Source organism: Aquarana catesbeiana, linkage group LG04 (assembly GCF_042186555.1).
Source record: "Aquarana catesbeiana isolate 2022-GZ linkage group LG04, ASM4218655v1, whole genome shotgun sequence".
NCBI lineage: Eukaryota > Metazoa > Chordata > Amphibia > Anura > Ranidae > Aquarana > Aquarana catesbeiana.
The window spans coordinates 35,617,060-35,643,068 of record NC_133327.1 but is presented as its reverse complement, the minus strand read 5'-3'; the positions used below and the strand labels follow the sequence as shown (position 1 = coordinate 35,643,068).

The 26,009-nt window shown below is 43.4% G+C and overlaps 1 protein-coding gene across 8 annotated transcripts in view; it reads right to left on the bottom strand.

The window, feature by feature from the left end:
- Positions 1 to 26,009, bottom strand: part of DTNB (dystrobrevin beta) — a 235,251-nt gene that overhangs the window by 41,171 nt on the left and 168,071 nt on the right. For all 8 annotated transcript variants that reach the window (XM_073625026.1, XM_073625024.1, XM_073625027.1 and 5 more), the window contains 4 exons: positions 25,850 to 25,937; positions 19,034 to 19,119; positions 18,819 to 18,932; positions 6,213 to 6,309 (listed from right to left, as the gene is read on the bottom strand). In XM_073625026.1, the coding sequence (XP_073481127.1) occupies positions 6,213 to 6,309; positions 18,819 to 18,932; positions 19,034 to 19,119; positions 25,850 to 25,937 (385 nt within the window). The remainder of the gene's footprint in view (positions 1 to 6,212; positions 6,310 to 18,818; positions 18,933 to 19,033; positions 19,120 to 25,849; positions 25,938 to 26,009) is intronic.

Below are 26,009 nucleotides of genomic sequence, written 5' to 3'. Positions count from 1 at the left end.
GATTCAACAAGGTTTTGGAAACATTCCTCAGAGGTTTTGGTCCATAGTGACATGATAGCATCATGCAGTTGCTGCAGTTTTGTTGGCTGCACATCCATGATGCAAATTTCCCGTTCCACCACATCCAAAAGGTGTTCTATTGGATAAGATCTGGTGCCTGTGGAGGACATTGGAGTACAGTGACCTCATTGTCACGTTCAAGAAACCAGTGGTGAGATGATTTGAGCTTTGTGACATGGTGCATTATTCTGCTGGAAGTAGCCATCAGAAGATGTGTACGCTGTAGTCATAAAGGGATGGACATGGTAAGCAACAATAGGCCATGGTATATAGGTGATGCTCAACTGGTACTAAGGGGTCCAAAGTGTGCCAAGAAAATATCCCCCACACCATTACACCACCACCAGCCTGAACCATTGATACAAGGCAAGATGGACCCATGCTTTCATGTTGTTTACACCAAATTCTGACCCTACCATCCGAATGTTGCAACTGAAATTGAGACTCATCAGACCAGGCAACGTTATTCCAATCTTCTGTTGTCCAATTTTGGTGAGCCTGTGTGAATTGTAGCCTAAGTTTCCTGTTCTTAGCTGACAGGAGTGGCACCCGGTGTGGTCTTCTTCTGCTGTAGCCCATCTGCTTCAAGGTTCGATGTGTTGTGCACTCAGAGATGGTATTCTGTATACCTTGGTTGTAATGAGTGGTTATTTGAGTTACTGTTGCCTTTCTATCATCTCGAACCAGTCTGCCAATTCTTCTCTGACGTCAACAAGGCATTTTCCTCCAAACAACTGCCGCTCACTGGATATTTAGAAGTACTCAGACCAGCCTGTCTGGCACCAACAACCATGCCACGTTCAAAGTCACTTAAATCCCCTTTCTTCCCCATTATGATGCTCGGTTTGAACTTCAGCAAGTCATCTTCACCATGTTTAGATGCCAAAATGAACTGAGTTGCTGTCATGTGATTGGCTGATTAGCAATTTGCGTTACCAAGCAATTGAACGGGTGTACCTAATAAAGTGGCTGGTGAGAGTATATATCACTATACACCAGCAGTTCTGGATGCAAATCTGGCTGAAAGAGTTAAAGAAATTATCTGCATGGCTCTGCCATCTCATTTCTCTGTCCTGACATGAGGAATCATTTTTTTTTTTCGGAATATGTGATGGAAAGAGGCATGTGAACATCTTTGGTTTTAAAAAGCCTTTATGCGCTAGTTTGGTTGGATGGCTTTTATATTCCTTAATAAAGGTTCCTTTTGAAAAAAAGAAACAAAGATGGTATACTTACCTGCTCTGTGCAATAGTTTTGCACAGAGCAGCCCTGATCCTCTTTTTCTTGGGTCCCCAACCAGACCCCTGAATGCATTAAGTTAAAAAAACCTTAAGGCTTTAGAACCACTTTAACTCCCTTCTCACCATAATCTGTATAGTTATACGGTTTCATAAAAAAAAAAAAAACAACACTACTCCAGCACCCCTTGCTGTGTTATATGGTATGTCCCGATCCCTGTCAATGTTACATTTATGGGACAGCTTGGTCTTCATGTAAATGTGGACAAACATACAAATAAAGCTGTACATACTTGGCCAATAAAGCCAATTATGATAACGTTGTTTAAGATTGCGGTTCACAGGAAGTTACAAAGACAAAAGATCAGACATTGTCTATGGGTATTTTTCTGAAAAAAGAAAAAAAGTCACTAACGCAGTCACCACAGCTAAGGACTGGCAAGCTGCAGTATATTACATTTTTGTTCTTGTGCTCAGAAACAGTTTAAGGTGGTGCAGTTCTACTTCTCGCCACTGGAGGGAGCACAGAGAAAAGGCAGCTGAATGATGATGCTAAATCTGTGTCCCCTAATCAGATGGAGCCCCTGCTCTGTTCTGGACTCTGTACATTAGGATGCACACAGTGTAAATGAAGATGTCCGTGTTGGAATGTATTGAAGGACAATGATGAAATAGGATGGACAAAGAACAATATACTGAGAGCACAGAGACACAATGGTGTGATGATTGGCACTGTTGGCATCAATGGCATGGACTATAGAATCCCTGGGTGGGGGCGGGGCAAGGGATATATGAACTGACCAAGGCATAATTCACAAAAATGTACAAAAAGGAACATTGAATTAATTTTACAGTTTTTAATATTTTACCTCATTTGAACTTTCCCATCAAATTGTTCCATTGGATTAACAAGATCATTTTTCGATAATATAGTTTTCTAGCTACTACTATCCTTTACATGATTTCTATTTTTTTTGTGAACCATTATTTTATTGCTCCATTTTCCGTGCTCTCCAACAGCTTATTCTGCATGTGTCTTAAAGGGGAACTGTACCCCTTTTTTTTGGGTACTCCCTCTGGTTTGCTCTCCCTCCCTCCCCTGCATATTAGCAAAAATATAAAAGAAAAAGAAAAAAATATATGTTTCTTTTTTTAACCTCTTAAAGATGGTAATAAAGTAATTCAAGGGATTGAGGTAATCATTAAGGCTTTAAGATAAAAAGCCTTCTGTGGGTATAGGATTGGGTATATGGGATTGTATGATATTTTTTATTTAATTTATTTATTTTATTATATATATATATATATATATATATATATATATATATATATATATATATATTTGAACTAGATGGGCTTGTGTCTTTTTTCAACCTGACTATGTAACTATGTGTGCAGCAGCCCCCTCACACTTACCTAAGGTCCCTCTCTGTCCAGCGATGTCCACGAGTGTCTCGTGTCTCAGCCATCGGAGATTCTCCCTCCTGATTGGCTGAGACACAGCATCGGCACCATTGGCTCCCACTGCTGTCAATCAAAGTCAGCTAGCCAATCAAGGGATAGAGGGGGCGGGTCGGGGCTCCGTGTCTGAATGAACACAGAGAGCTGTGTGACTAGACTCGGGTGCCCCCATAGTAAACTGCTTGCTGTGGGGCACTGAACAGGAGGGAAGGGCCAGGATCACAGAAGAGGGACCCAAGAAGAGGAGGATCTGGGCTGCTCTGTGCAAATCCACTGCAACAGAGCAGCTAAGTATAACATGTTTGTTATTTTCTTTAGGAAAAAAACACAAGACTTTACAATCACTTAAATTTAAGGATCCGCTGACAGACAGGCACTTTATAATAGAAGAGACCCTAGAGGTCTTCTGTCATAAATGTCCCCTCTGCCAGTCAGTGAATAATGTGATCTGAGCGGCACATGTTTCAGGTTCTCCCCTCCGCCCCCCCTGCCCCCACAATCCCCAGTGCGTAGAAGAGCAGTGAACAACATAAGAAGGCTAAAACAACCTTATCTAGCACATCATAAAAATGTGACAAAAGGCCAGCAACATATCAGGAAGGGAGCTGTGTCCTCCAATGAAATAATAGAAAAAATACATTTTCACGAGTACAAAAAATTTCTAATTTCTTCCAACATTCATTGGAGGGTACGGGTCTCTATTTTTCAGTATTTTGGATGTCTAAAAGAAACCTGTAAATAAAAAAGTGATGGCAAGCACATCAACAAAAAAGGGGCAAAGATACCACCGCAATCCTCAAAAATAGTGTCAGAATCACACAACTGCCACTAGGACCTTCTGTTCTTGTATCAACCAATGCAGTCACGTCCACCCTACAAAATTGAAAAAAGGTGTGTACTGCATTCCAGGTAGCAGCCCTCAAACCTGAGAGGCAAGCCTGGTGCTGGAAGGCCCAAATAGGGGCAAATATATATCATAGCAATCCTCAAAAAGAAGCGTGATTAAATCGCACCGCCGCCTTCCTTATCCTCCACTAATGCACCCCACTGCTACAAGTGTAGAGCAAGCAGTGCTGTAATTTCTGGTCACATGATCCACTCTATGTGTATTGCAATTCCCATAGAGCTAAATGCGTTTGAATGTAGATGTGCAGTCCATCTCGGGGGGCAAGCAGGAGAGGGTGGCTACGTAAAGATACATGGGGGGGGGGGACATGGAGAACAAAGCCACCACTAGAACAGGAAGTCTAAGAACAAAAAAAAAGCTTACATTTCAGAGATGAAACAAAGGAAGACAATGATAGAGTAGATACATTCTACTTATATTTATGCAATTTGCATTTATTGATTTTATAAAAAATGTAAGTTTAGTGTCACTTTAAAGTGGCTGTAAACCCCCCCCCCAAAAAAAAATCCGAATTAATCTGAACATTGTATTTAAGTCAGCAAAGGAGTAGAAATCAACTGTCCTCTGACCGGGAAAAGAGCACCTGGTCACCTGCAATCCTCCCTGGTTTTCTACAGTAAAAAAATCCGACATCTGAGAAAACCCCCCCCTCTCCATTGAATAACAGGCTTAATGAGGAGTCCATCCACCCGTGCGCGCTGATAAGCCGCACTAGGGGTAGAGTTTCTGTGTACACGCCCATGGATCGGGAGATTTTAAGCGAGCTGAAACAGGCAATGGCATGAAAATACTGAAGAACACATAATGCACGTGCCATGTTCATTCTACAAACTGTAAGCAGATGTTAATATCTGATATTTGTTAAACATGGGGTTTAAAATTACTTTAAGGGAGGCCAAAGTACATAAATATTTGAAGGTCCACAGCCCGGCCATAGGCTCACTTTAAAACATAAACATAGTTACATAGTAGGTAAGGTTGAATAAAGACAATAGTCCATCCAGTTCAACCTGTGTAGGTGTAAGTGTCAGTAATTATTTCCCATATCCTTGTATGTTGTGTTCTTTAAGATGCACGTCCAATAGTTTCTTAAAAATATCAATACTCCTCACTGAAATCACCAATTGTGGAAGAGAGTTCCACATCCTTATCGCCCTGACAGTGAAAAACCCTCTGCGCAGTTTAAGGTTAAGCTGCTTCTCCTGCAATCTCATTGTGTGGCCCGTGTCCTTTTACACTCCCTGAGACTGAATCGTTTATTTCCTTCGCTGGAATCACCATTGAGGTATTTGTGAATCGCTATCATGTCCCCTCTCAAGCTTTGCTTCTCCATCGAGAATCCATTTACTGCTTGTAATCGTTCCTTGTAATGGAGATCCTCCAGTCCCCTTATTAATTTTGTTGCCCTTCTCTGGACTCTCTCCAGCACATCCCTTCTGAGGACTGGTGACCAGAAATGGACGGAATACTCCAGATGTGGCCTAACCAGAGTTTTATAAAGTGGCAGGACTATCATTTTATCTCTTAAGTATATCCCTTTTATATGCATGCTAATATTCTGCCAGGTTTGGTAGCTGCAGCTTGACACTGCATGCTATTGCTCAGTCAGTCATCTACTAGGACCCCCAGATCTTTCTCCATCCTTGATCCCCCCAGATGTTCTCCCCCTAGTGAGTAGCTTGCCTTTATGTTTTTAGCCCCCAAGTACATTACTTTACATTTCTCCACATTAAACCTTGTTTGCCATGTAGCTGCCCACCCCATTATTTTGTTCAGGTCTTTCTTTAAAATTTCTATATCCTGATGTGAAGTTATTGCCCTACTTATTTTTGTAAAACTGAAGGCAAAACTGAGATTGAGCTTTTTATCCCATCCCTTATATCATTTATGAATAAAATAAACATAATTGGTCCCAAGACAGAGCCCCGGGGTACCCCAGTTACTACTCCCACCCAGTCTGAGTACAGGTTATTTATCACGACTCTTTGGATACGCCCCTGTAACCAGTTTTCCATCCAAGAACAGACCTTATGGTCCATACCTGCAGACCTCAGCTTGCAGATTAAGCGTTTGTGGGGAGGTATCGAATGCTTATACAGTATAAAGCTTTTTTTTTTTTTTTTTTTTTTTTTTTTTTTTAGTTTTAGATAGGGTAGGGAAGGAATAAAACCCTTTGGGGTTATTTGTATCTCATATTTCGAGATTATTCTTCATTTATGGTCCTAAAGACATACGAAATGAGACGTCTCCAAAGTGAAAAGAATTCCAATCCTAGAGATTTGTCCAAGGATCACGTGGAGGTTTTTTTGGGCACTTTTTGCTTGGATGTTAACCCTAAAATGTTGTAGTCCAATGAGAAAGAGAAGAATCCTAATGAATTACTGTGACAATTCCAGTGAAGCTGGTGTTGTTGGCTGTGCACACAAAGATTTTGTTGCTTAATGACGGTTATTACTGAGTGATGGAGGGTCGGTCCTGACACTTATACAACGTATTCTCTCCACACAGATATATGACAGTAGTGTCATCAAATGTGACATCCTCACCTTTAGCAGCTTCATGAGACCTTCCAGCTGTACCATGAGTTCCCGGCGACTCTCCTGCAGCGCAGACATCCGCTGTTCTAGCTCGTCCTTCCGCTGCCTGTATATGAAGGAAGAAGGGTATGATTGTAGCACCAGGACAGAAACTTTCCTTTAAATATATTTCTCAATAACAACAAAGGATATGAATCTTTTATGGAGCACCAAATACCTTTGAAAACACAGCTGTAAAGATGTAAAAGTAGCGAATCCAAACACATTATTCCCCAAGCACGCATTCCTAAAATGGTTATGCGGTATTGCTGAGTCGTTTTGAACCGTAGACAATCCAAGTAAAGAAATGTCACCAACACACCAAGGATTCCACAAAACAAGACCAACGCTTTATTTTCATGGTCACATGGTGAACACAAGGCAACATTTCGAAGCCACGCAGGGTCCCTTCGCCAGGCAAGTCAACAAGTATTTAACAGACAAACCTTCATTAACGATCCCTGAAGAATTTTAACTTTATACAGTGACCATTGCCTTTTTTTACTTGTACAATACCTGATGGAGGGTTGTATTGCCACTGTGGGTCTGGCAGTTATGTAATTTGTTTAAACGGAGTGTAATGGTGGGCTTATGGCGTTATTATGATGTTAGGGGCGGGGCTGGGTCCTAATTGCCTTCACTGATTAGTGGATTGTCTGTTAAAAACATGTTGACTGGCTCTGCACCCTCTGTGGCTCCAAAACATTGCCTTGTGTTTACCATATGACCACAAAAATAAAGCTTTGTACCCAGTCTAAGGAATCCTTGGTGTGCTGGTGACATTTTTCACATGTTAAAGTAGCAGTGACATCATCACTGTGCTGTACATAACCTGTTCAGAGAGCAGAGCTGAAGGAGGGATCCAGCAGGCTCCACCCACTACAGGATGCCTGCAGAAAACTACAGGAGCGGGTGGAGACCAGACCAGTCACCCTGAACTAGGGGAGAGAGCAGCAGTGGCCGGTCTTTATTACAGGAAGCTCCCGCACAGGTGTAAAATCTCACACTGGATTACTGCACTGATCATGAAGAAACACACAAAGCACACCAAGATTCAATGAAGAAATCACCCAACAATTACATTTAGACAATATTTGATTATACTGGAGTTTAGCTTCCTTCACATGTTTTACCCTATTACGTTTGTTGTGTAGATCTATATAAATGATATGCACTGTTTACCAAAAGCCTTTATATTACACCGCAATACTTTATTTCAATAACACAAACCTCATCTCAAATTATCAACCAAACTGACTCCTTTACTCCTCCCAAAACCTCTGCTCCATTGTTGCCTCCTCCCATGTTCACTTCCAGGACTTCTCCAGAGCCTCTCTCTTCAGAACCTCCTACCCCATACCATCTGGTTACTTTCCACCCTGTCTGTCCTCAACAATCCCTGAAAATTCATCTCTTCATGGAAGTTTATCCCATGTCCACCTAAGGCGGACTTTTTCAATCAGGGTGCCTTCAGGTTTCTTCAGGAGTGCCTTGACAAAATGCCTAAAAAGTGCTCAAAAACTGTTTACAAGCCAGCAGGTGGATCAAGCCTGCTTTCACAAAGCACAGGTTTGCATTGTGCAACATTACAACCTTCTAGTTGCCGGCGTTGTAACACCCAATTGTATCATTGGTTGATAAGGACATCGGGTACCTGCACAACATCCTTGTCTGTTCCTCCCCTACTGCTTCTGTCAGCACTGGGGTCATATTAGCTGAGTGAGGGAGAGAAATTGAGGGAGAAGAGAAACACTGGAATACTAGTCAGTACCAGTGTGAAAATGTGTATTTACTTTGTAAGAATAAATCACCTCTAACATTGGGGGTCCTATGTGTGTAGATGGTGCTGTAATATGTAATACTGTAAGTTTAGATTTTTTTACATTTTAGAATGGGGTGCCTCCAGATTAAAATTTTGCACAAAGGGTAGCCTGACTGAAAAAAAAAGGTTGCGAAACTCTGACCTAAGGAGCTGAAATGTTACTTTTCCCATCAGTCCATCCATACGTGGTTACATTTCGCATCTCTTGCCCCTTCCTATAAGATTGTAAGCACTCATGAGCAGGGTCTTCCTGTATTGAATTGTATTATAACTGTGCTTTCTCCCTTTATTTTTTAAAGTTCTGCAAAACTGTTGGTGCTATATGTCCTGTGTAAGAATATACATAACTGGTAAATGCAGGAGAGTGAAAATACCTATTGAATACCTGCAGGTTTATTATACGTGTTCCTGGCTATGCAAATCTCCCATGGCCATCACAAAGTGCTTCCACGGGTGCTGCTGTAAGAATACAATGTCCCAGCGGGAGGGAATTCCTCCATCCACCTCATATGTGAATATGTGCAGCTTTGGTGCCTTTGGTGTAGTGATAAGCACAGTAGGAGGGTTTGGAGTAGTTTAGCAAAAGACACTGGGCAGGGCTGACACTACTCAGTCGGCCCACAATAGGAGCTAGGTGCAATTCTTGCAGATCAACAAGTACTAGTGGGCTTTTTAACCACTTGAGTATACATCCTTGGGGAGTGGGTAACTGTCATCATTCCAGGCTGGAGTATTGATATAACAGTTGCTCTCAGCCTCGCTTCACACTGGGACGACTTGTCAGGCGACCTAGCCACCTGACAAGTAGCGTCCCGTTCTGTACAATGGAACCGTTCTAATCGGAGCGACGGAAGTCGCTCCGACTTAGAAAAAGGTGCCTGTACAACTTTGGGGGCGACTTGCATTGACTTCTATACAGAAGTCGTTTTGCAAGTCGCCGCCGAGTCATGTCCTGGGTCGCCTGAGGCAGTCGCGCTGCAAGTCGTGCTGCCTCAGTGTGAACCGACCCTCAGTCTCTGGTTATGACTTCTTTGCTCACTTTGTCTTCAACTATCAAGAAGACCGCTCAGCTTTCAGTCAATGCTTTATATAGACACATTCTAAATGGAGATCAGAGACCGTGCCAAGGCAGGACTAGGAGGAGGTCACCAATGCTGTGTTGTAGGAGTGAACGGCCCCTATCCAGCCGTACGCTGTATGCTGAAGCTTCGTTGCAGTCTGATTTTAATTTTTTTTCCTTGTAGCAACATCTTGTTACTAAATGTAAAGCATTTGATATGAAAACCATCTGACATTTTTGGGTCACTACATGGATTTAATGAAAACCAAAAACGTATGTGCCTTTCTGATGTTTGTAAAACTTTCCAAATATCCTTAGAATTTAAAAGGGTTGTTCCTGTGCCTATTTGATCAATGGTCTTGTGAAAATACTTGCTCTTCAATGTGTTCCATTTATTTTCCCCTCAATATTTAACCACTTGCTTACTGGGCACCTAAAACCCCCTCCTGCCCAGACCAATTTTCAGCTTTTAGCGCTGTCACTCTTTGAACGACAATTGCGCGGTCATACAACACTGTACCCAAATTACATTTTTATCATTTTTTCCCACAAATAGAGCTTTCTTTTGCTGATATTTGATCACCTCTGGGTTTTTCATTTCTAGTTTAAAAAAATGTAAAAAAGACAGATTTAAAAAAAAAAAATACAAAACCATTTTATATTTTGTTAATACATTTTGCAAACGGGTAATTTTTCTCCTTCACTGATGTACGCTCATGAGGCTACACTGATGGGCGCTGATAGGCTGCACTGATGGGCACTAACAGGCGGCACTGGTGGGCACTGATAGGTGGCACTGATGGGCAGAACTGAAGGGCAATGATAAGTGGCACTAAAGGGCACTAATAGCTGGCATTGATAGCTGGCAGTGATGGGTGGCAGTGATGGGCACTGATAGGTGACACTGATAGGCAGCACTGCGAGGTGGCACTGATTGGCACCACTGGTGGGCATTGATAGGTGGCACTTGTGGGCACTGATAGGTGGCACCTTTTCTTGCATAAAAAGGCTCAAAGAGATAATATAATTGCATATTAACGGTCCAAAGAGGTAGCTGCATTGGTTTTCCATTTTCAGGCTTTTATTTTCTTCATTTTTTAAACCTGGTGATCCTGCCAGTAACACTCCTCCTGTCCTAGGGTGACAACACACGCTCACTGTACTGTATCTTTGCAGAAGAAGTGTTGTTGTCATAGGGCAGATTTGGAGAACACCTCCCCCTTAATTCTTCTCTAAGGCAGGCCATAGGTGGTGCGATTTTCTTTCCTGCAACCCAGGAGAATAGCTTAATTCCCCCAGTAAAACTGACTCGGAATCCTTCCTGCTAAGCTATTGAGTTCTCCAGTGGGGTGGGGGATGCGGGGAGGATTCCCTCCTGGGAGAACACAGTGATTATTGCTAGTGGCTATAGCCGCTGGCAATAATCGCTTGCTGAAAATCTGACATGCTGGTTGTACCCAAGTTGATCAATGGGTACATTCAGCCTGCCCATAGATGGTTCAAATCTCGGCCAGTCCCTGCTGAACCAGCGCATGTTTGAACCATCTATGGCTAAAGGCTCCAGTAAAACCAGACTAGCCATAGAAAGATTGAAGTTTGGCTAGCTCCTGCTGAACCGGCCGAATTTAGATCTGTCTATGGCAGGCTTAACACACAAGAGAGGGATTCTGCAGTCCTTAGAAAAAACTGGGAACATTGTAACTGAAGAGTATAGCACGGGTTATAAGCTCATACGATTTTTTGTACAACAGGTATTTTTTTTCCAAACGGATATAACAAAACACTTTCAATAGTATACATACTAGAAGGGATTGAATAAGAGAAGTTAATTGTTACTGCTTATATACCCCTTAACACCACCTATTACTGGAAAAACCTGAACGTAACCATTTCACCAACCTTTGGTCATTTAGTGTAGTGTAAGGCTATAGTGAGGTGTCCACATACTTTTGGATGTACAGAAAGTTATGATGGCGTGGAGTCTACAAACTTTTGCCAAAGCAATCATGTCAAAGCAAAATAAAAATGGTATTTTTGACCGTAAAATCCATTCCAGTTCAGTGACAGACACAGCGCTTCTTTATTCAGAACCATAGGGTTATATCACCCCCTACAGGGGTAGGACACTAGGCAGAAAAAAGACTTGGCTACACCTATGGCAAGTCCTAGGTGGTATACACCCCCCTCTCTGCTATAGGCCTTCAGTTTAGTAACAAGCAGTGTCAGAAGCATCAAAACGCCTTAGAGGGGTGGGTGCTGTGTCTGTCAATGAACTCAGAGAAATCGTTTTTTGGTAAGTCAAAAATCCCATTTTTTCTTTCATTCATTGACAGACAGCGCTCCATTATTCAGAACCATAGGGACGTCCCAATGCAGTGCCAAACATGAGGGGTGGGACAATGAAAAATCCCAAGGCTAACACAAGAGCCAACCAGGTAACAGGAGCTCAACACAGAAACAAACTAGAGCCCAACCTGAACAATACCCCTTCAAGAGGGAATAGACCCTCTAAACAGCAGCCTGCAACACCTTGCGGCCAAAAGAAGCATCTTCAGATGCCAGCACATCCACGTTGTAGAATTTTGTGAAAGTGTACACCGACGACCATGTAGCCGCCTTGCAAACCAGCGCAGCCGATGCCTGATGATGAAAGGCCCAAGAAGCAACAAGCAACCAAGTAGAATGCGCCGTAACAGGGAAAGGAGGAACCCAACCCCTGATAGAATAGACCAGAGTCATCGTCTGTCTGATCCGTCCAGAAAGGTCGCAGAAGAAGCAGACAGCCCCTTTTTTGACCCGTCCGTGATCACAAACAGTGAGTCTGATCTCCGAAAAGGCCCTGTGACTGCCAAATACACCCGAATTGCCCGAACACATCCAGGGCATGTAAGGTAAATCCTTTAGGACATTTTGACCTGGGACACAGGGAAGGCAATACAACATCCTTGGTCAAAAGGAATAGAGGAGGGAACCTCGGACAGGGGCGAAGAACCACTTCATCTTCGTGGATCACCAGGTAAGAAGTATGACATGGTAATGCCTACAGTTCCGACACTCTGCGACCAGAAGTGATAGCAACCAAAAAAGACACCTTCTGGGACAGAGCAAGCATAGGAACCTCCCGAATATCCAATGGGAGGCTCCTGTAGAACTGAACACACCAAGAATAGATCCCACGGAGGTAGAAAGAGTGGAGGCAGATGTCGAACCCCTTGATTAAGAGTACGCACCAGGGAGTGTGAGACCAAGGGACACCGAAGAAAACCGCCAAGGCCGACACCTGGCCCTTGATGGTACTCAAGGCCAAGTTCTGCTCAACTGCCCAGTGAAGGAAGGTCGAAATCTGAGCCACTGAGAAAGAATGAGAGTAAATGGCAAGCGCCTCACACCAGGACATGTATGCTATCCATGTCTGGTGGTAAATCTTCCCAGAGAAAGACTAGCCTTCAGCAGCGTCGTTAACTTCCGCACCTGGCTCATAACAGCCAGGCCATCAAAACCAGGGAAGGAGGATGGAAGATCGGCCCTTGGGACAGTAGAACCTTCCTGAGAGGCAGTCGCCAAGGGACGTCAGTGTCTAGGCGCACCAGGTCGGCCTACCAAGACTGACAAGACCATCCGGGCCCACTAGAATGACCGGAATCCCGTCGGCCTCAATCCTGCGCAAAAGCTGCGGCAGAATCTTAAGAGGAGGAGAGGTGTAGATACGACTATACTGGCCCCACAGGGCCACCAGAGCATCTGCAGTGTCCACCAGAGCAGCCCGTGACCTTGCCAGAAACCTCAGTACCATTCCATTAAGCCGGGACGCCAACAGACCTACCACAGGGGTGCTCCATCGGAGACCTATCCGATGAAACATGTCTTGGTGAAGGCAACCGCTTGCCATTTTTCCACTCCTGGAATGCATACGGTGGAGAGGGCCGGAACAAGACGTTCTGCCCACCGGAGGATGCTGGCTACTGTCAAGGCTGGCGATTGACATGGATACGTAGATCCAAATAGCTGTATAAAGTGCCCAGCTCTGCACCATGTAGATGAATTCTAGATTGAAGTAAAAACAGCTGGAAAAATGGTTAAATATTTCTCAAAAGAGGAAGGTGTTCATCCTAGAACACTAGCAAAAACAGAAGCATGGTCAGTGGCGGCTGGTGGTAAATTTTAAGGGGGGCGGCAAACAATCATCCTTCATCCAGCGCTTCCTCCGGGCGGTGGCTTAAACCTGTGTCTCCTCCTTCCTCCTCGGCGGCTAATAGGATCGCTTCTCCTCTTGGCCAATCAGGTGACAGGTCTCAGGACCCGCTATTGTCACACAACTGGGTGGGCTCAGGGTGCCGTGCTCTGCGCTCCGAGCCCACCCTTTTTTTTAAGCCAATTAGAGCCTCTAGCTCTAATCACATGCTTCTAAAAAAAAAAAACAAACAAAAAAAAACATTGGAATCTATGTGCAAGGCTCCCCGCATGTAGATTAGGGGCCGGGCGCATGGATTAGGGGGGCGGTGCCCCTGCACCCTGTATCGACGGGCCGCCACTGAGCATGATGGTATGATGGCATAGGAGTGGGAGGAGTTATAACTAGCTGGCTAATTACTTTTTTTTCCCAGTGTCCAATACCTTCTAAAGGTAGCAGGATAGCCCAACTGTCTCAGAAAAACTGAATCACTGTCATGAACAAGAAAGTTATTTATAGTTGTTTTTTCTTTATTCACGGATTTAGTAAAAAAAAATATGGGTTTGGTGTTCAAAACGGGACACTCAGCTTGTCTGTGATAGGATATTGCTCCCAAGAGCTCATGAAAACAACTAGCCACTACATACAATGTTGTTTGATTCACCCAAGCACAAAATTATGCTGCCTATTTAGCATATAGATAACATTTTCTCCCCTGGAAGTTGTCCTGTATTTAGTTTATGCACGTTCGTCCTCTCTCAGCCCTCTAAGGGATTTGTTCAGCATGAGCAGCTCTTGTGGATCCTCGTTGACCCTCGTTAATATATTAAAGCCATATTTAATTCATGGAACACAGTTCCTGAAAGTAGCGCTCAGCTCGATGAATGATTTAATACATGGCAGAGTTAAGCTGAAGCTTGTGCGATGACAAGAGTGGCTGGACTGTGACGGCAATACTGAATATGAAGAGCAGAGACTTTGTTAAGTCACTTGCGTCCCACTCTCCAGAGCATGCTTTTTCTGCCGGTGGTATCTCTACACCGAGGGGTTCATCCGACATGTTTCGGGGTACTTTATCATCTACAGCTAGAATACCTACAGTGCCTTGAAAAAGTATTCATACGCTTTGAAATTTTCCACATTTTGTTATGTTTACAACCAAAAATGTAAATGTATTTTATTGGGATTTTATGTGATGGACCAACACAAAGTGGCACATATTTGTGAAGTGGAAAAAAAATGATAAACAGTTTTCAACATTTTTTTTAATAAATAGATGTGAAAAGTGTGGCGTACATTTGTATTTAGCCCCCCTGAGTCAATAGTTTGTAGAACCACCTTTCGCTGCAATTAAAGATGCAAGTCTGTTTTGGGGATGTCTTTACCAGCTTTGCACATCTAGAGAGTGACATTTTTAGCCATTCTTCTTTGCAAAATAGTTTGAGCTCTGTCACATTGGATGGGGAGCGTCTGAACAGCAATTTCCAAGTCTTGTCACAGATTCTCAATTGGATTTAGGTCTGGACTTTGACTGGGCCATTCTAACACAGGGTCGTTGTCCTGCTGGAAGGTGAACCTCCGCCCCAGTCTCAAGTCTTTTGCAGAATCTAACAGGTTTTCTTTTAAGACTGCCCTGTATTTGACTCCATCTATATTCCCATCAACTCTGACCAGCTTCACTGTCCCTGCTGAAGAAAAGCATCCCCACAACATGATGCTGCCACCACCATGTTTCATCGTGGGGATGGTGTGTTCAGGGTGACGTGCAGTGTTAATTTTCCGTCACACATAGCCTTTTGCTTTTAGGCCAAAAAGTTCAATTTTGGTCTCATCTGACCCGAGCACCTTCTTCCACATGTTTGCTGTGTCCCCCACATGGCTTCTCGCAAACTGCAAACTAGACTTCTTATGGCTTTCTTCTTGCCACTCTTCCAAAAGGGCAGGATTTGTGGAGTGCACTAATAGTTGTTCTGTAAACAGATTCTCCTACCTGAGCTGTGGATCTCTGCAGCTCCTCCAGAGTTACCATGGGCCTCTTGGCTGCTTCTCTGAATAATGCTCTCCTTGTCCGGCCTGTCAGTTTAGGTGGACGGCCATGTCTTGTTATCTCTGACCTGTCTGGTGTGTTCCTTGGCCTTCATGATGCTGTTTGTTCACTAAGGTCCTCTAACAAACATCTGAAGGCTTCACAGAACAGCTGTATTCATACTGAGATTAAATGACACACAGGTGGATTCTATTTACTAATTAGGTGACTTCTGAAGGCAATTGGTTCCACTAGATTATATCCGAGTAAAGGGGGCTGAATACAAATGCACGCCACACTTTTCAGATATTTATTTGTAAAAAATTTTGAAAACCATTTATCATTTTCTTTCCACTTCACAATTATGTGCCACTTTGTGTTGGTCTAGAACATAAAATACATTTCCGTTTTTGGTTGTAACACAACAAAATGTGGAAAATTTCAAAGGGTATGAATACTTTTTCAAGGCACTGTACTTATGAACGATGTTACCTGCCAAACAATTTAGAATTCTGTTTAGAAAGCCTAATAGCTCTGTCAGATGGCAGACTGCTGTGATGAACACATTGCAGTAAAGCGATACAGCCTAGACCAGGATCCACCCCAGTCTGTGATTGGACAATGATAGTGCAGCAGTTCACTGATGGTGTCCTCTTTCCTCTCCTGTTAGCATGTTTCCTGTCAGTCCATGGGTATGCAGAAGAGTCTGTTTGACCCCTAGTGTTGTCCTACCCTATAATGGTCGGAGTACTGCTGTATGAGGCATTATCAAGTACTTTTGTCTGCCATATGCATAAATTCAGTTATTATACAGTAAAAACATAGACCGTACAGCTGAACTTCAGGCAGACAAAAAACTGGATTCCAGCTCTGTGTTCATTGAAGTAGAAGGAAGGGCTAAACCATAAACCAACTTTTAAACGTTGTCTCCATATTGCCCAACATACATCATATATTAAATCTCAATGGAAATACGTTTTATGTGGTCAAGTGAAAACTCTAACTATCTCCTTATCTCCTTTCTGTGCAGCCGGTGGACTTTGAACTCCCCTCCCCATGCCAACAATGCCTAGAGCTATGGAAATCTGTGGTTGATATCACTACTCTATGTGATTCAACCCTGTTGTCGGTTTCCACTTTTGCACAGACGAACTGGAGTTGTAACCACATGTGACACAATGTCCTACATGCTGGCGTGCCCCTGTGTATGGCACAGGCCCTAAGAGACTTATCACATGTGACAGAATGACTTGTCCTATATTCTGGAATGACTCTGTGCAATGGAGCCAGTGAACAAACTTAGCGGTCACCCATAACCCAGCACCCAGCAGTCTATAAAAGTGTTGACAAGTCAACTTTAAACCTTTTATGACGAAGACTACAAAGTTTCGGGGGTGCACAAAGCTGTGAAATAAAAAATGACTGATATGATTAAAGAGACCCAGCCCTTGTTGGGCTTATGCAAGAATCTGAATAATACAGGGCACTATATTTGTCCCCTTATTTAGCTTAAAGGTCTGGATTTCTACTGAAGTCTAATGCCGCGTACACACGGTCGGACTTTACGGCGGACTTTGCCCGGCGGATTTTTCGACGTACTTTCCGACGGACTTTGTGAATGAACGGACTTGCCTACACACAATCCACCAAAGTCCGTCGAATTCGTACGTGATGACGTACGACCGGACTAAAACAAGGAAGTTCATAGCCAGTAGCCAATAGCTGCCCTAGCGTGCCTTTTTGTCCGTCGAACTAGCATACAGACGAGCGGACTTTTCGACCGGACTCGATTTCAACGGATAAATTTTAAACAAGTTTAAAATCTAAGTCCGTCCAACTTTTGAGAAAACAAAGTCCGCTGGAGCCCACACACATCGAATTGTCCGACGAAATCCAGTCCGCCGGGCAAAGTCCGCCGTAAAGTCCGCTCGTGTGTACGCGGCATAACAGTTGCTGCAGTTTCAGTTGCCCAATCTCATACACTGTTTCCCAGCTCCTAACTATGCATAACGTTGTCAAACAAAAGAGTCCTGTACTTGTTTGTGTTCCTGTTATTTGAAATTGCTTTCCTATTTTGGGAACTGGGAGATGGTGTGCAAAGCCAGAACATTGACAGAGCAGCCACTACCAAATTTTAGTTGACAGCTAAATAGGGATGCACCGATACCATTTTTTACAATGAGTACAGATACTTTAAAATAGACGTAAAAAAAAGAAGGAAAATAATAATTAAATGGAGGAGAATAGGGAGTTAATTAAGGCTGATTAGAGTAAATTAAGGATTATTAAGGGGTTAAACAGAAGAACATTTGCATGATATTAGGTTTCTTCTTCTAGCTACTACTATGTTGACACCCGGATGGGTGAATTAGATAAGAGGCCCGCCTGGCGACCCTGGTACGCCAGTGAGACCTGCATCCAGGACAGCCAGCCGGGGGGCCTGGGGGTGCTCCCCCCCTAGACGGAGGTATGTTGGAGGCTTTTTAGCCCCCCTCCCGGGGGGCTCACCTGCCGGGTACCTGCTGGCCTTGAAGCTGAGCTTGGCCCCACACGTAAGGGGAAAGAGCTACGAGAGAATGCGGGTCCGGGCCAGGGTCGTAGAGGCGGAACATTTTCTATGCTATGCAATGGTGAAGAGGTGTTCCTTTTTCCCACTTTCCTTCCCTTCCCTTCCCTTCCCATGTACCCCAAGTTTACACAGTTTTTTCTTTAATTTATGTAGACTATGTTGTGGCACAACGTTTGACTTTTAGGCCTATTATACATAGTCTATGATGATACGTTGTGGAATCTACTGTACACTATGTGTTTTATATGCTTTCTAAAATAAAATAAAGATTATATAAAAAAAAAAAAAAAAAAACAGGAACATTTGTTCATCCCTTTAATCTGCAGATGAAGAAACAAAAATATACAAAAAGAAACAATGTTTCTTTTTATTTTAGTGTTTCAGGGCTGAGCAATGTTGGTAATAAACATTGCCGGCTGTTTTTTTTTTTTTTTTGACAGCTCCAATTACCGGACTTCTTTAACACTGGGGAGATCCACTGACAGCTCAAAGAGCCAAGCTTGAAAGTATCAGTTTCTGGTATCGGTGCATTTTGCACGAGTACCGATACTTGTGTAAATACCCGGTATCGGCACCGATACTAGTATTGGTGCAACCCTACAGCTGAACACTGACCGACCCTCAAGCTGAAGAGTCAGGCTCAAAAGTAGGAGACGCTACATAAGGGGGCAAAAAAGAAATCTTTCACAATCCTGCATTATTATAATAATTTAAGGCTCAAAGCCCAATGATACCCATGCTTGGTTTGCGTTAATGATATCTACAGAAACAGTATTCATTGCTGCTTGTGTCCTCCTTGGGTTGTTTCCCCTTCTTTTTTTTGTCCTGGGTTACCAGTTTCCCTGCCTAGACTGCCTTGTCCATATATTTCTACATAGAGCCAGGGGGACTCCCTGTAAGAATACAGGTCCAGTAGTACCCAGCTTACCGTAGTAGTCGCAGCTCTGCCAGCAGTGTGGGGTTCTGCTGCGCCTTCTCAGGGGTGGGCTGGGAGGCCTGTTCATGTTCCAGACGCAACCGCTGGATCTCTTGTAATATCTCTCTACGACGACAGCAAAAAAGGAAATGATGCTTGTAAGTGACTGAGCATTAGGCTCAGAGTCGTTTATTTCCAAGAGTGTACTAGTGTTGAATAGGCATTACCTGTTCTTGTTCTCCAGCTCGGCGATCAGCTGCCGCTGCTGCTTGTTGGCATCGAAGTTGAAGCTGAGATCGGTAGGCGGACGAGGCTGTGGAAAATTACACAAAGATCTTAAAGTGGAATTCCATGCAAAATAAAAAAAAATTTTAAAAATCTGCTTTTGGTTTAGACTTAAATGATAAGTTCACCTTTGGAACATATTACATGTTCCAGCTCCTGCCACCTCTCCTCCCCGATCCCCCCTCTCTGTGACAGCGGCTTGGGGATCTTCTCCCCGCACCCTCTGTCACAATTTAAAAACAGTGTGGAGCTCTACCCACACGGCCGCGTCATTCGTTCACAGAGTTCTGTGAATGATTGAACTACAAGTACTGCTGTCCACTGTGGCAGACAGACTTGTAGTTGGTGAGCTTTCTCATAGTTCATGGATTCTTCCTGCCATTCAGTAACTGCCTGCATGTATTGGAGGTACGGGCAGACAGTGTACTGAGTGTCTACAGGATATTGGCATTTCACCCGCAGTCTGCTGATCATGGGTGCAATGCTTTACAGGCTCCAGTGTAAAAAATAAATAAATAAATAAATAAATAAAAATGCACATTTTTTTACCTGCAAGGAGAACTTATCCTTTAGGCCTCATGCACACAAGACGCTGTTAAACGCGTATTCAGAGGCAGTTGGACACTTTTTTCAACTGCCCCTGAACCCATTCAATGTTATCCTATGTGTCCATGTACACAGTCTCGTTTTTTTGGCGGTTTTAGGCAGTTGCGTTTAACCTCGTTTTTCCAGAAGCAAAAAAATGGGTCCAGACGCAAAAGTTTTCCACGTTTCAGACGCCGGTACCGTGTTTGCCTTTATAAGTGTTTTTAAAGGAACATTTTACGACCCGACTTTGGGGCCCCACTTTGGTGTGCAAACACAGTGGAACTAGCACTACAACATATCTAAATTTGGGGTTCCTAGCTCCAAGTGGCCCCGAGATACGGGGCCCTAAAGTCGGGTCACAAAATGTCATTCTCTGCTGCAGAAAAGTGCTTGACATTTTGCAACCCGACTTTGGGGCCCCATATCTCGGGGCCACTTGGTGCTTAGGAACCCCAAATTTGGTGTGCTAACACAGTTGGACTAACACTATAACATATACATACATACATATTTGGGGTTCCTAGCACCAAGTGGCCCCGAGATATGGAGCCCCATAGTCAGGTCGGTAAATGTCATTCTCTGCTGCAGAAGTGCTTGACATTTTGCGACCCGACTTTGGGGCCCCATATCTCGGGGCCACTTGGTGCTAGGAACCCCAAATTTGTATATGTTGTAGTGCTAGTTCCACTGTTAGTACACCAAATTTGGGGTTCCTAGCACAAAGTGGCCCCGAGATACGGGGCCCCAAAGTTGGGTCGCAAAATGTCATTCTCTGCTCTGCAGACACTTCTAGACGCAAACGCGGCTAAACGCGGCATGTAAACGTGGCAAAACGGGCGTTTCTAAACGCCGGTTTCAGCTATTAAAAACATGTGTTCAGCAGTTTGCACCGACGTGTCGTGTGCATGAGGCCTAAATCAGCGTTAACCTTTCATAATATTCATCTTCTTATATTTCCTTATATATATATACACATTAAAATTGCCTTTAATGTGACCGACAATGAGGAATTACACCACCTGTCAGTAATATTGGCCCTCCGCATTCACCGATATGTGGTGTATGCATACACCTCCTGCATGTTAGATGCTTCAGAGCATGTCTCTGCATCCTCATGCACATCTCCTGCTCAGCATCCTCCCATCCTCCAGTGACATTAGAGATGCGCAGTTTAACACGCCCATTGGCTGCACCGTACTGTGACCTGACAGGGAAATGTGCTCACGTGACAGTGCTGAAAAAACCTTCTAAAAAAAAGGTATTAAACTATTTTTTTGAAGCCAGCATAAAAATCAAATATCTGCCGGAGGCCAGATTGTTGAGTTTAGCTTTTAAAACGACTTTCATTTCTATTTGGGATCTGTAGACATTGAAAGAAGAGCGCACACCAGTGTTAATTTTTTAGTCGACTAAAATGACTAAAACATTTTAGTCGACTAAATGAATACTATTTTAGTCAAAAAAAACAACGGTAAGTGCAGCGCATAAAAATAAATGTAAATGAAGAAAGAAAAAAGTCCAATCCAGGTGGAAAATCTCCAATCACCGGACAGAAAGGAAAAAAATAGGATCCTTCGTGAAGAAAGTGGGAAAGTCCTTCCGATGTTAAGTGACAATTCCTCCACCAAATAAACCCAGGTACGCTTACCAGAAATGGTGGACCTCCCTATCACAGAAGGTCAGAAGCGTGTGTATCCCCACAGGGATGTTGCAAACCTCCCATAAGGCTTGAGCGGTCCTCGATCCCGGTACGTGGACCTCCTGTCCAGCAGAGAAATTCAGACAGAGGGGGTGACCAGAGATAATAGGCTTTCAAAGGAATGAAAAGCCAGGAGCGTTCTAGTGGATAAACCCCAAATGAATGCACAGTGATTGAGAAGACAACCGTCCAGGCTCTTGACTCCACTTTCAATGCATGGGGGCATATAAAACATAGAATCCCATAGCGTAATATGTCTTTATACTGTAAAAGTTTAGTATAAAACATGAAATAATCCACTCAGATTTATGAAGCAAATCAGAGGTATCTCAATAGCGCATAAACCGCTGTTAGCAAAATGTCAGCGACAAGTTCCTTTTTGCCGACGACCGCTGTACGTGGTGACATCACGTTGGGCACCGCCCAAACAAATACATGCAGCTCTGATGAGGGGTGGTAGTGATCTGCTGGTAGTGCTCGACTAAAATACGACTAAAACAATTGAGATGACTAAAATACGACAAACTAAAAGCCATTTTAGTCAAAAGACTATGACTAAAACGAAATTGCAATTACTGAAATGTACTGGAGATTTTAGTCGACTAAAACGTAGGACATTTTACTCGACTAAAATGTACTGGAGATTTAGTCGACTAAATACGACTAAAACTAAAAACAATGGCAGAAGACTAAAATGGGACTAAAACTAAAATGCCATTTTAGTCCTAAGACTAAAATTAACACTGGCGCACACCTCAGTCTGATAGCACACCTTGTGCTGTGATCCAATCCTTCAGACAGAGTTTTATCTAATTAAATCCAAGCTGATAAGCACAATCGATATTTAGGGATCGTTCAGTTGCAGCAGCACTTTTTGACAGACGGCTTGGAGGTGATATGTTGCCTACTCACATCCTGCACCTGCATATCTTATATGTTGTTACAGGACAGTTGCGGTGAGGCCCCGTTAACTTGATTAGGGGGTGTTCGGCAGCGGTACTACTGCCTGCTGAATGTGACAGTGGTAAAATTTTTGCTGTGGAGAAAAGCATCATGGCCGCAGCACATGTACAGCCCCATTCAGCCACTGTTGCAGCTTGAGGGAGGTGATAAAACTGCAACTTAACTGCCTATGTGAAAGTGCCTATAGGCTCCAACCTGATCCTTTCTTTCTCAAGCCAAGAGCTGCACTGACTTGAGGAAGCTTTGGAGGGGACTTGAAGTGTTGCTAGAAAACTTGTCTGAAGTTAAAAAAAAAATACCTTCCCTTATATAATGGAGATGAAGAGAAAAAGAGGTATTGAGTAATCCCGTCCTAGGCTCCATAGATACTGTACAGTGATCTTTGACACCCTAAGATCTCTTTGCCTCAATTTCCTGGTTATGCGGCATGGACAATGCCCATGTGAAAATGGGCCCAACAATGAACTTCTCTTCTTTGCTCCCATTTGGTCTGCTAATTATACAATTTGTTATATTTGTTTGATAAGTTCAAAGAATATCAGTTGATCCTGCCAGAAATCTTATTAGCTGATTAGCTCTCTGCCTGTAGTGCACTCTCATTAAATTAATTGTTACCAGCAATCTCTGCTGACTACAAAACACCTCCCTGCTTGCTCATGCAGATAAGAGGGTGTTCTGCAAACCTGTCCTAAAGTGGCAACACTGCTCCTCCTTTGATACAAGACAGCGATTGAGCGTCGACACCCTAGGACAGGAAGTGTGTTACTGGCAGGATCACCAGGTGAAAATATAGGGACATAAAAAAGCTAAAAAATGTAAAATGAATGCAGTCACCAGATCGAATGATTGGTAGGCTACAACATATTACATTTATATTCTTGGGTTTGAAAAGGTTTTTTAAGAAAAAACAATGAAGCCGGGTTCAGGGAGAACCAGTGCAGACAAATTTATTTGCAGCAACTGCTAATAGGCAAATACGTTACTTTGATTTGTCTGTCATAGTGAGACGTTTTTATTAAACGGAACCCATATCTCATGTCCAACCTGTCTGCAGACACTGGCGGCGAACTGCTTTTGGGAGAATGATTAATTGTACAACTTGGAAAACACATCCTAATTCCAACTGTCCCTTTCAGTGAAAGGCATTATAGATTGACTGAGTTTCAATCATGTCTGCATGTCAGATAAATGTCCTAAAGTATATTTCTACCTTTGCTTGGAGGGGGACCTAGGAGCATGGAGGGGAATTGGAGGAGGATATGGGGGACAGTCAGGGATGATCGGTGCAGCGCTGGGGGGGTTACAATAATTGATCTCCCTGTATAGATTTCAATAAAGCAGCTGACAGCCACTTCTCCTTTCAGCTGCTTTATTGAAATCTATACAGGGAGATCAGTGATTGCAACTCCCCCCCCAGCGCCACACCGATCATCCCCGACTGCCCCCCATATCCTCCTCCAGTCCTCCTCCGGTCCCCCTCCATGCTCGATCCGTCAGGATGGAAAGCGGAGGAAGGAGCCGGTAAATATGTAATTTACCGGCTCCTTCCTTTTCCGAATGCACAGAGTCAGTGATCACTGACTCTGTTCATTCATAACTGTCACTGAGCATCGTACAGATTATGAATGGAGAGGAGCCGCTATCTCCTGTCCATTCACCTTCAGTGTAGCTGAGGCTGCAGAGAAAGGAACTGGAGAATCTGTGTCCTCAGCCCCTTTCCCTGTCTCAAAAGGGAGACAGGGAAAGGGGCCCCTGATATCTCACCAAAGCCACCCCCCAAAAGGGCTTAAAAAAAAAAAAGAAATTGTAACAGATATTGAAAAGGTTAAATTGTAAAAAAAATACATAAAAAAAAAAAACCACACTGACACCGTCCATCCCCCCCATAAAGCATTGTAAAAAAAAAAAAAAAAAAAAATTAAAGTGTTGTTCCACCCGTAAATTTTTTTTTTTCAAAACGTACTTATTAAGGACACTTACCTGTCCAGGGAGCCCACGATGTTGGCCCCCCGAGGCCAATCTGTCCATTGGATCGGGTGCAGGCACCGCCACACCGCCATTCTAACTAAGGGAAACTGGCAGTGGAGCCTTGCGGCTTTGTGAATGGCCAGGTGTCTTCTGGGACACACACAGGTCCCAGAAGACAGCGGGGGGGCTCGCCCCACCAAAGGATATGGCGTCCTGCCCTGTGGACCGGATGGATCAGAAGTACAGGCTGTACTTCATAAAAAGGTACCAATAGAAGAAAAAAAAAATTTTTAATATCCAAAAATGAGGGGTGGAGAGGTGGTCTTTCGTTTAAGACCACCTCTCAAAAGGGGGTGGAACTCTGCTTTAAATAAAAATAAAAACTACCGACATAGTCCACGTGTCATCAGTGCTGCATATTAGTGCCACTGTCACACGATATTAAAAAAAAAGTATTGGTAATCGGTATCGGCAAGTACTTGGAAAAAAAGTATTGGTACTTGTACACGGTCTTAAAAAAGTGGTATCGGTGCAACCCTAATGAATACCTACAAGTACATTGCAGCTGACGGCTTGTAGTTTTCAATGAACTATGAGGGTGCTGGTGAGCGCTCTCGTAGTCCGTTGATCTTCCTGCTCTCAGGTAACTGTCTGCCCATACGAGGTAGGAGCAAACAGCTATACTGAGAGTCTGCAGGAGCCTGAGATTGCACCCGTGTTGATCTGCTGATCATGCAGTCTCCTTAGAAATTTTTCTTTTTTTACCTGCATGTATTTATTTTTTTTAAAAGGTGAACTTATCCTTTAAAACTTATTTTTTGGTATGCTGTGTAAATAAGAACACATAGTGCAAGGTTTTGCATTCACTTCCACATCCCTGATAACTTCTACACTGTAGCCAGAAGAAGACTGAAAACTTGATTTAATGCCTTTCGATGCCATGCCGTAGTACACGTTTTTGGCAGAGACAGGGTTAAAGGCTAATGTTGACAGGCATTGTTTTCCGGAGCTTAAATACATGTCAAAGGCAGGTCATCAAAATCCCGCTGACTTAATTTGAGTGCACATGGCAGCACACAGGCTGCATTTGATTTGCATTGTGTTGCATTTCTTTAGATGCAGCACGTCTCATTGAGGCGTGATTGCACAAAGCAGATCAAATTCAGCCTTTTCCTGTCAAATGCAGCATTTGCCATGTGATCACATGCGTTTCAATAGCAATCACAGTATATGAAAGCAATGTTCGTCGACATGAGCCCTAATTCTGGCCACTTACACAACCTTGATCCTTTTGCTTAGTTTCAGTGTTGGTCTGGATTTTGCCATTCAAGTCGGTTAAATCAAGCTCTTGACAAACAAAATGTTTTCAAAGGACATTTAAATGTGTATGGGTTTGCAGCTGCTTAATTTCAGAGCGAGGACCAAGGTGAACAGATGTAGGCAGTGATCTGTCCAACCTATCCTCCTTCACAGAAGTACGTTTATTTCTACAGTACAGGTGCTCTTAATAAGACAGAATGTCAGTAGAGGTGGCACTCACGGAATTGCCGGCTTCTGCAGCTAGCCGTGCGGCGTATCTTGCGATCAGGCGGTGTTCCTCGTCTAGTCGACTCGGGCTGTCAAGTACGCTGTGAAGACAAACAAAGCAGTAAGCACAAAGCGAGCAGTCACACAATCTGTGGTGTCAGGAACACAAGATA